General features: G+C 44.7%; 1 protein-coding gene across 1 annotated transcript; it reads left to right on the plus strand.

Moving 5' to 3' along the window:
• The first annotated feature begins 376 nt into the window (after positions 1-376).
• Positions 377-2,437, plus strand: LOC135057541 (uncharacterized). The gene is made up of 2 exons (XM_063963388.1): positions 377-1,506; positions 1,758-2,437. The coding sequence occupies exons 1-2, from the start codon at positions 915-917 to the stop codon at positions 2,216-2,218; spliced, it is 1,053 nt and encodes a 350-aa protein (XP_063819458.1). The 5' UTR covers positions 377-914; the 3' UTR covers positions 2,219-2,437.
• Positions 2,438-11,369: the final 8,932 nt, after the last annotated feature.

An 11,369-nucleotide genomic window follows, 5' to 3' on the forward strand; every position in this document is an offset into this window, starting at 1 on the left:
GGCATAATGTGAATTTCAGCTCATGCTGTAGTGTAATGTGGATTTCGCCTCATACTGTGTGGTGTAATGTGAATAAGGGGCACTACTGTCAGTAGCTGGTGAGCATGGGAACGTGTGACAAATGCTGGTGCGCTGCAGAGGAGGAAGCTGATGGCATAGAAAGATGGCACATGTGTAAATTTTAAACTTTAGTCGTGTTATATTAAAATTGAAATGTTCATCCCCCTAAACCTCCCGTACTTTCCAGAGTGGCCCACTCAAAATCAGGGTGTAGTTGCTGGGGGTGGGGTGGTGGTGCAAGAGGTGGGTTGTCTGGTGGTGAGGTGTGTGTGTGGGGGGGGGGGCGAATGCACATGCACCTAGGCTTATCCCTCTCTAGCTCTGCCACGGGGTCAGGAATAGGATGGGGAAGTGCTAGCAGCGATAGGGTGTAGCGGCAGCTAGGAGTCAGGGTTATGCCATAGTGGGCAGTCAGTAGCGGCCGGTGGTAGCACCATTATGTTACATGTAATTTCTCCTGGGTGTATTATATAGACACGGCCCTCCAGTAGTGCACCCCCTAATAAAATTAGCTGCGCACGCCTATGCCGGTATATTGCCGAGTTTGAGCCATGTCAACCCGGTTTGAGGTGCAGTGTGAAAGCGCCATTATGAATTTACCATGTCAAACAACCCGGTATTTCAACCCGTGTAAAAAGAAGGATCCAACACGGTTCAGAACCGGTTCATTTGGCAGTGTGAAAGCCTCAGACCCGCTATATTCAACCCGGTAATCTTAAAAAAGAGGTGATAGGTTGTCTCCCTGCATGATGTCACCTGTCTAAACCCGGAAATAAACAGGCAGCACGCTTTAAACAGTGTGTTTTTATTTATACTACATTCACAGTGCTACATTGCTACAGTGCTTGGAGAATATGGCAAACTGGAGTGAGGATGAGGTTAGGGAGCTGTTACGGATAAGAGGGGAGTCGGAAATCACCCACCAAATGACAGGGACTGTTAAGGATGCAATCACGTACAAAAACATAACAAAGATGCTTGCAGCCTCTGGATTTTATCGTACCTCCCAGCAGGTAATCAATAAACTAAAGGCCCTTAAAAGGAATTTCCATAAGGTCCACGACCACAACAGAAACAGAAGTGGTGCTGCCCGTATGGAGTGGCAATATTATGAGCAGTGTGCCACCATATTTGGCCACACAGCACTTGCAACACCGGTTAGCTTATCCTCAAGCACAGCAGCAGCAGAAACAAGACAGGCCTGTGCTGCTTCCACCTGCAGCGTACAGGACCCAGACACCCGATCACAGGACCCAGACACCCGATCACCACCACCACCATCTCCACTACTCGTACTGGATGATACGCAACCGATGCAAACCACTATGCCTGACCCAGTTGTACAGGAGCCCAGCAGGACTGAAACCACTGATGCGCCAGAAGACACAGAGGCTGGGCCAAGTCAAATGGCCCCAATTGCACAAACGCAGCCTTTGCGTGGAAACAGTAAGTACAACAATCCTAAAAGCATAATAACTAACATTAACAATTAACGTAAACTAAACACAAACTAACAACTCTAAACATTAACGTCATTAAATCTTAACAATAAATTCATACAATTGAAAATGATAAATGTTGCAGAGTATATGCAGTGTGTAGGTGGAAGGAGGCCACAAACATGTTTGCGAACACTGCTATTTTATATAAGCTCTTTGCAAATTCCAATAACATAATTATTTGATTTGTGTCTGCAGTATATACTGTTCCGCCAAGGAGGCGCCGCCCAAACAAAACGGAGCAAGCTGCAAGAGTTATGACCACTGTCCTGGTGGAGAAATTAGAGCAGATGGACGCTGCCATGGCTGATCGAGAAGATGCACGTCTCGAGCGATTTTTGCAGGCAGAGCAAGACATGAACAACACATTTATGACGCAGCTGATCTCTATGCAGGAAACCTATAATAGGGATGCAAGAGAACGTCAGAGAGAAATGCAGGAATTTCAAATGTCCATATTTGACCGAATGTTCCAATGCATTGAAGGGCTGCACACAGTGCCACCAAACTACCCTCAACCGTATACCCAATATTACCCTGGCCCCCCCTACTATGATCATACCCCACCTCATCCAACGCCACACCATACCTATCCTCGACATAACCAACCTCAACAAACCCCACCTCCACTAACTCCAACTCAATATACCCATCCTTGACATACACAACCTCAACACACCCACTCACCTTCTGAAACGGAGACAACTACAGAGTCTCCTGTTTATCGTAATTTATCTTAAATGGTTATTGTTTTTTTTTTAAAAAGTTGGTTTTAAAATCATAGGAGTGTTTTTCCTACACTATTACTGGTTGGACTTTTATTACTGTAAAGATTTCACTACTTTATTTACCAAAGTTTTATACAAATTAAAATTCTAAGGTCTCTGACCTTTTGTTAATCTTTGGACTTGTCCTAATTTTACCTACAAACAAAATGCATGATACATCCATTTCAAATTGGATATTGATGTTGTACATTTGTTATCGACACAGTAGCAGAACGTCAACTAAACAGGTTTATTTTTTGTAGCAACAACAATTTACTGAATATACAAACTGAAAAAAATTAACGGAGTAATGAGGGAAGGTTGGCCATTATAGCAGACCTCATCTGTTCTGCACTTCCGGAATGGTCGCCCAGATAGGCCTCACAATCAAGTGCAGGGTACGCAGCAGAGGCCTGCACTGTCCACTCTGGTAGGAATTCCTCCCTCTGAAACTCACATAGGTTATGCAGAATACAACATGCTGCAACAATGTTAGGCATGATATTAATGTCTACATCATTGCGCTTCATAAGACAGCGCCAACGTCCTTTTAATCGTCCAAAGGCATTTTCGACCACCATTCTTTCTGAGCTCAGGGTGTGCGTATAAGTAATTTGATTGGGGCTCAGCTGGACATGTTGGGTGAACCCCTTCATGAGCCATCGTCGTAACGGGTAGGCGGCATCACCAATTATGTGTACCGGGATCTCCACTCCATCCACAAATTTGGATTTCTAGTAGGAATATAGATAAAAAAATGTATGTTAGCACCAAGAAATTGGAATACAAATATGAGCAGACTCCTTTGTGATGGGCAGGCTGGTGGGCACATAGGAAGCATGTTTGAAGGTAACGCCAACTAATTGGTTCCAATGTAAATTAAATTGCATTCATCTATTACCTGCTTGATTCATGAACATTGCGTCATTTTAACACATCTTTTCTTGGGCATGTTTTCAAAAGTATTAAAATTATTAAACAAAATCACCTCTCTTGGAAAAAGGTAGCCCCCTTGCTTGTCCTCTGCTACCCGGTACAGATCAGAGTTAGCAAGCACTCGAGCGTCATGTGACCGTCCCGGCCAACCGATGAATACGTCTGTGAAGCTATTCTAAAAATATATATTAAGTTGTAAATTAATTATAAACAATTAGCATTAAGAAAACACAATGATAAGAACATTACCAATACTTATGATCCACCACAGCTTGCAAAACAATGGAATGCCATCCCTTTCTGTTGTAGTAGTCGGCAGGATTATCATGAGGTGCGATTATAGGGATGTGGGTACCATCAATTGCACCTGCACACTGCGGATATCCAGACTCCACAAATCCCAATATTGTTTTATCCAAACGCTAGCCATGCGGAAGAGAAATAAATCTGTGGTATAGGTTGTCCACCAATGCTCTTGTCACCTCATGTACAATGGTGCAAACGGTAGATATCCCCACACCAAACAGGCAAGCAATTGTGCGATATTCACCTGGCGTGGCATACCACCACAATGCTATAGCTAGCCTCCTGCTTGGCTCTATTGGTGACCTGAAGTTTGTGGTCTGTCTAGAGAGTGCTGGGGACATTAAATCCAAAAGATAGTGGAATGTGTGACGTGACATTCTGAAGTGACACTTCCACTGAACATCCTGAAAGTTCAGCACACTTTGCATAAAAATTTGCCCATGCTGCCGTTCTCTAGACCACAATTTTCGTTGAGTAGTGAGGTTAAGGTTGAGTATGGTGGTCACAGAAGCAGATATAAACGATCTCCTCCTGCGCATGTATTGTCGGCGACGAATGGCGGTGTCTCTCACATACTGCAGCCTCCTCCTCCTCCTCATAACATAGCTGCTGAACAAGCTACAGAATGTGAGAAGCTCAAATATCCTCTCACAGGCTGAATCCAAGAGCAGTACAGCTGAGACTATCACAAAGTCTATAGAGACATGTGCTGTGTCGGCCATGATTGCTGCACTACTGAGCACTCCCCAGCCCCTCCTTGTAATACCTTTCAAACCTCATCAATAGGAGACAGAAAAGTCCATTTATAATGACATCACAAATGTTTTCAAAGGGTGAACCGGGTTCAGTGTGAAAGGCACCAACCCGGTAATAACACGGCTCCAAACTGCGATGTGAAAGGGGTATAGCGTGTTCAGACCCGGGTCGGAAGCGTGTTCAAAAGCCGGTTCTTTACCGGGTTAGCGATGTGAAAGCGGTATAAATGGTATACTATATGGTATATTAGATCCTGACGCACTTGGTCCCCCAGGGCACAGAATATAGTGATAGCAATATGTGTGATACACAGAATAGAATCCACACAGCAGCTATAGGCACACACAGTCACAGGTACAATGCAGAAATTATTACATATAAAAAATAAAACTGCACTGGACTAGTAATACAACATATAGAAATGTATGTATACAGATATAACAATGCACAGTAAACACTGTGTTATGAGCCATTTTTGCATTTTGGTTATGTATTTTATGGTATTCTTCTGTTCATGTTCCCCGTGGGTGTCATGGGGTGCTCGGAGCTCACCCTTAAGGAAGGGATACTGTTATGAACCACAGGTAGGTACCTAGTCAAATGGTGGTGGTAGGGGATTCTATCATCAGGAAGGCAGATAGGGCAATCTGCTACCGGGACCGTGATCGCCGTACAGTCTGTTGTCTCCCGGGTGCTCGGGTACGGCACATCGCGGACCGGGTAGATAGATTGTTGGGAGGGGCTGGCAAAGACCCGGCGGTCTTGGTGCACGTTGGCACCAATGACAAAGTTAGCGGAAGGTGGGATGTCCTTAAGAAAGATTATAGGGACTTAGGAAAGAAACTGAAGGCAAGGACATCTAAGGTAATATTCTCGGAATTATTACCCGTGCCACGCGCTAGTCCAGGGAGGCAGAGGGAGATTAGGGAGGTAAATGTGTGGCTTAGGGATTGGTGCAGGAAAGAGGGGTTTGTGTTCCTGGAACACTGGGCGGACTTCTCAGTCAGACGCCATCTCTTTTGTCGTGACGGATTGCACCTGACTGAGGAGGGGGCAGCGGTGCTGGGGGGAAGGATGGTTAGAAGGTTTGAGGAGATTTTAAACTAGGAGCCTGGGGGGAGGGTTTAGCTAAAAACTACGGGTCATGGAGTGAGAATAGTGGGGATGGCGGTAGTAAACAAAATGGGGGAGAAGTTGGGGGGAGGGTAAGAGCAGGCAGTAAGGTTATTAACATGGGTACTAAAAGGGATTTTACCAAAGCACTAACCAATGACGATTACAGGTCATCCTTGCCACATAAGGTGAAAGATGTCCCTAATGCAAGGGAAAATACTTATCTTAGTTGTATGTATGTAAACGCCAGAAGCATTACTGGTAAAAAGGGTGAACTAGAAATACTTGCAGCAAGCAAACAGTATGATATTATAGGCATTACTGAAACTTGGTGGGATGAATCTCATGACTGGACAGTCAATCTAGAGGGCTATACACTGTTTAGGAGAGACAGACTAAATAAAAAGGGTGGAGGGGTGTGTCTGTACGTAAAGCCGTTTTTAAAACCTAATATATGGGAAGATACTCAGGAGGGTACTGTAGACACTGTTGAGACACTATGGGTAGAAATTGCATGCGGGGAAAAAGGAACAAAAAAGTTAGTATTGGGTGTATGCTATAGGCCGCCTGGTATCAACGCATCTGATGATGAATTGTTACTAAAGCAAATTGAAAAAGCAGCAGGAGTAGGAGACATAGTAGTGATGGGAGATTTTAACTATCCAGAGATAAACTGGAAAAACGATTCATGTGATACTGCTAGGGGCAGTATGTTTTTAAACACACTAAATGATAACTACTTAGTCCAACTAATTGAGGAACCAACTAGGTACAATGCAATCTTAGACCTGGTATTAACAAACAATCAGGATTTGGTATCGGGTATTACAGTAGGGGAACCCATAGGAAACAGCGACCATAATATGGTCACATTCAATATCAGTTTCTACAAACAGCCCTATACTGGCTCAACTAGGACTTTAAATTTTAGCAAAGCAAATTTTGAAATGATGAGGGTATTTTTCAGGGATATTGAATGGGAAGGTTTGTTTTTAGGAAAAAATACTACGTAGAAATGGGAGGTACTAAAATTCCTGCTAGCTAAAAATACACTCAAATATATTCCTATGAGTAGCAAAAAAGGGAATAAAAATCATAAACCGATGTGGCTTAACAAAAAGATTAAGGAACTTATGGGCAAGAAAAGGCGAGCATTTAAAAAATACAAATCTGACGGGGAAGCAGAGTCATTTCAGCACTATAAGGAATGTAACAAAAATTGCAAAAAGGAAATAAGAGCGGCTAAAGTAGAAACTGAAAAACTAGTAGCAAAGGAAAGCAAAGCAAATCCCAAAAAATTCTTTAAATACATCAATAGCAAGAGATTAAAAAAGGAGAGTATAGGCCCTTTGAAGGACACGTTGGGAGTCTTAAGCAAAAATGATAATGACATAGCGAACACACTAAATGAGTTTTTTTCAACAGTATTCACTAGAGAGGACCCAATTCAGGGACTGACACACAATCTCAATAAGGACAATATCACACTGATAGGTACTTATTTAAGCGAGGAAGTAGTCTGTCACAGATTAAAACATTTAAAGATTAATAAATCACCAGGGCCCGATGGTATTCATCCAAGGGTTCTAATGGAGCTTCACTCTGAACTGGCAAAACCGCTATCTCTGATCTTTGAGGATTCAGTTATATCAGGTATGGTTCCCAAAGACTGGCGTATAGCGGAAGTAGTGCCTATATTCAAAAAGGGAAGTAAAGCTGAACCAGGTAATTATAGACCAGTTAGTCTTACATCTATAGTGGGGAAAGTATTGGAAGGTATTCTAAGAGATAGTATTCAGAAGTTCCTTGAAACCAATAAGGTCATTAAAAGGAATCAACATGGGTTTATGAAGGACAGATCCTGTCAAACCAACTTACTTGGCTTTTATGAAACAGTAAGCGCAAACCTAGATCAGGGTAAAGACGTGGATGTAATCTTTTTAGACTTTGCCAAAGCGTTCGATACTGTACCACACATGAGACTTATATACAAGCTACAAGAATCAGGGCTAGGAAGCACAATATGCACTTGGGTCAAAAACTGGTTAGATAATAGGAAGCAGCGCGTTGTGGTTAATGGATATTTTTCAACTTGGACTGAAGTGCTAAGTGGTGTGCCGCAAGGCTCAGTATTAGGACCGCTATTGTTCAATATTTTCATTAACGACCTAACAGAAGGTCTAGAGAGCATGGTGTCAATTTTTGCAGATGATACCAAATTGTGTAAGGCTATAAATACAGAGGAGGATGCCGAGTCTCTTCAGAACGACTTAGTTAAATTAGAAGCATGGGCAGCCAAATGGAGAATGCGCTTCAACACAGACAAGTGTAAGGTAATGCACTGTGGTAACAAGAACAAAAATTACACCTACCTACTAAATGGGGTAAAACTAGGGGATTCTGTACTGGAAAAGGACTTAGGTGTCCTCATAGATAGCAAGCTAAGCAGTAGTACCCAAAGTAGGACTGCAGCAAAGAAGGCTAATAAGATATTAGCATGCATAAAACGGGGTATTGATGCTAGGGACGAGAGTATTATACTCCCATTATATAAATCACTAGTGAGGCCACACCTTGAATACTGTGTACAGTTCTGGGCACCGTACTACAAAAAGGATATCCTGGAGCTTGAAAAGGTACAAAGGAGGGCGACCAAACTAATTAAGGGCATGGAGACGATGGAATACAAGGAAAGGCTTGAAAGACTAGGCATGTTTACATTGGAAAAGCGGAGACTAAGAGGGGATATGATCAACATCTACAAATATATAAGGGGACAATACTCAGAGCTTGCGCGGGACCTGTTTTTGGTTAGATCAACACAGAGGACTCGTGGACACTCGCTCAGGTTAGAGGAGAGGAGATTCCGCACAATACGGCGTAAAGGCTTTTTCACGGTAAGGACAGTACGTGTTTGGAATTCCCTGCCCGAGGGAGTTGTAATGGCGGAATCTGTCAACACCTTTAAGAATGGGTTAGATAAATTCCTATTGGATAAGGATATCCAGGGGTATGGTGCATAGTCATGCATTATAGTTACTATTTAGTCAAATCATCATGCAGAGGACACCACAAATAGGTTGAACTTGATGGACAATTGTCTTTTTTCAACCTCAGATACTATGTTACTATGTTACTATGTAGTGGTTCATTCCTATTTTATGTTTATAAGTTGTCTTGCAGGCCAGGATTTCACGTTGCTCTGTTTAAGAATACTCTTGGTTGCTGCCGCTGGTGAGTCTGTGTAATTGCAGCTTGTTCCCATGTGTTCAGCCTCACCTGGCTGCTAATTGCATCTTGTCAGTTTGGAGTCATGCAACAGGACAGCTGCATGACATTATTAATTAGGCCTCTCTGTTATATGCTGACTCAGTGCAATTCACAGACGCTGGTGATATTTCTTGGTTTCCAGTCTGCTTGAGTTCTGAGCTTGTTCCTGCCAGTTCCTGAGCTCCTGTGTAGCAGTGTCTGTCGAGCTGCTTCCTGTGTCGCTTCCTGTGTCAGTTCCCATGTCGATTCCTGTGTCTGATCCCGTGTCCTGCCGTGAAGTGTTCCTGTCCTGAAGTCCTGAGGCTTGCCTGTGCCTGGTCGAGTTTCTGGCTTCTTGGTGTCCACCGGTCTGTCATTTGGGATTCTGCCTGTCCTCCAGTTCTGAGAGTCTGTGTCGGCAGCATTGGGGGTTCCTGTCCGTTTGCCAGTATTCGTACCGGTTTCGTGAGTAGCGGCTCTGCCGCGTCCGTCGGCCTAGGCTGCTGTATTCCGTTATTATTTCTGTCACTGGTGTTTTGCAGAGGGTTCTGCTTATGCTGTCACCGCCGGTACACAAAAGTATTGTGTCGGCGTGTGGTCAGCATTTCCTTTGTTGTTCTTTTCCTTTGGCGGCAAGCCGCACATACTTTGGTTTTAGGTTTGTTAGTAGCCCCTGGCTTTGTTGTTTAGTTAGAGGGCCCCTTGTTATCACCCTGTCTCGGTTAACTCTTTGTCTCTCATTAAGACCTGAGGGGGCATCGAAGTTGGGCAGACGTAATCCACCCTTGAAACGCAGCTGCCATGGGCTCAAGCAACCATAGTCTCGCAAGAGTGTATTGACAGCACGGGCGAGACAACGGAGATAAGGCGCCAGGGGCTATTCCCGTTCCATTTCACCAAATCCAGTATTACGTCCTGGAGCTCTGGACTCCCTTCATAACATCTCCCTTGTTCTGAGCACCAGGAACCTAACATTATCACCAGCCATACCACAAAAAAGAAATAAAACTTTTTTTTCTTTTTTGGCCCAGTCCAGTGTCTAAGTCTAGAATTCAGTGTGCTGAACCCAGTCCGGTGTTTAGAATCCAGTTCTGTCTAGAATTCAGTATGCAGAATCCAATCCGGTGTTTTGAATCCAGTCCTGTCTAGAAACCAGTGTGCAGAATTCAGTCCGGTGTTTAAAAATCCAGTCCTGTCTTGTCTAGTTTAAAAATCCAGTCTTGTCTTGTCTAGTTTAAAATTCCAGTCTTGTCTAGTCTAGTCTAGTCTTGTCTTGTCTAGTCTTGCCTTGTCTAGTTTTAAATCCTCCTATGTCTACTATGTAAGCCCTGCAGGCATCTCTCTCAGCCCTGAACTCTGCTTTCAGTGCTTTGAGACCAGAGCGACTAGAAGTTTTGCAGCAATCCCTAAAGCAACTGCAAAACCTTCTGACTAAAATCTTGCTCATCTTGCCAGAAGTCGTTGAGAGTACATCTATCTCTAAAGAGACTCTTGTTCACAGTATGGTGACAAGAGAATCCTCTGGTTTAATTGAAGAGAAAAGTTTTAAAAAATTTCTGCGGCCCAGGCTCTCAGAAGAGGAACGTCTGCGTCGCAGAAACTTAAACTTATGCCTATATTGTGGGGGTTTAGGCCACTATGTGCAGACCCGTGAGTTGCGCAAGCCAAAGTGTGGTGACAAGTCTTGCCCTCTGGCCAAGTTGAGTCAGGATACAAGACCTACTCCTGTCTCTACTGTGGCAGAGGTACTTGTCACACAACCCACACTAAAAAGCTCTCTGTCCTATAATTGCGGTCCTTGGGCAAGGGAGCCCCATTATAGATACAGGAATCAAAAGAGAATGTTTCTCTCCTCTCTTGAGGTTCCTGTTGAAGCAGAGTTGCAAGCCCCTGGAGTGGTGCCCGATCCCCAGGGTCCTGGAGTGGTGCCCGTTGCCCAGGGTCCTGGAGTGGTGCCCGTTGCCCAGGGTCCTGGAGTGGTGCCCGTTGCCCAGGGTCTTGGAGTGGTGCCCGTTGCCCAGGGTCCTGGAGTGGTCCCCGTTGCCCAGGGTCCTGGAGTGGTGCCCGTTGCCCAGGGTCCTGGAGTGGTGCCCGTTGCCCAGGGTCCTGGAGTGGTGCCCGTTGCCCAGGGTCCTGGAGAGGTGCCCGATGCTCAGGATCTTGGTGCGGTACCCGATGCCCAGAGTGCTGGAGCGGTACTCGATGCCCAGAGTGCTGGAGCGGAACCCGATGCCCAGAGTGCTGGAGCGGTACCCGATGCCCAGAGTGCTGGAGCGGTACCCGATGCCCTAGCTTATAGAGGGACATCAAATATTATAGTTCAGGTGTCCATACCAGAAGGGGTCTCAGAAGCTGTTACCCCAGGTAGGGACTTGAAAAGCGCAACCCCAGAAAGGGCATCTAAAACCATAGTTCTAGAAGGGAACTCGAGAAGCAAAACCCCAGAAGGGATATTTGAAGTAATATCCCCAAGTGGGGTCTCGAGAGACGCAGCCTCTAAGAAGGGTCTAGAGGTCACTTCCCCAGGAAAGAACTTAAGAGGCGTAGCATTAGTGGAGGTGCTGAAGGTTATAGCTTCAGCAAAAGTCCCGGAAGTCATAGTCCCGGGAGAAGTTTCGATAATTATCGACTCAGAGAGGGAGGCCAATGGCTCAGTCCCAGTGAAGGAAGTCGATGGCTCGGT

Source organism: Pseudophryne corroboree, chromosome 3, assembly GCF_028390025.1.
Source record: "Pseudophryne corroboree isolate aPseCor3 chromosome 3, aPseCor3.hap2, whole genome shotgun sequence".
Lineage (NCBI taxonomy): Eukaryota > Metazoa > Chordata > Amphibia > Anura > Myobatrachidae > Pseudophryne > Pseudophryne corroboree.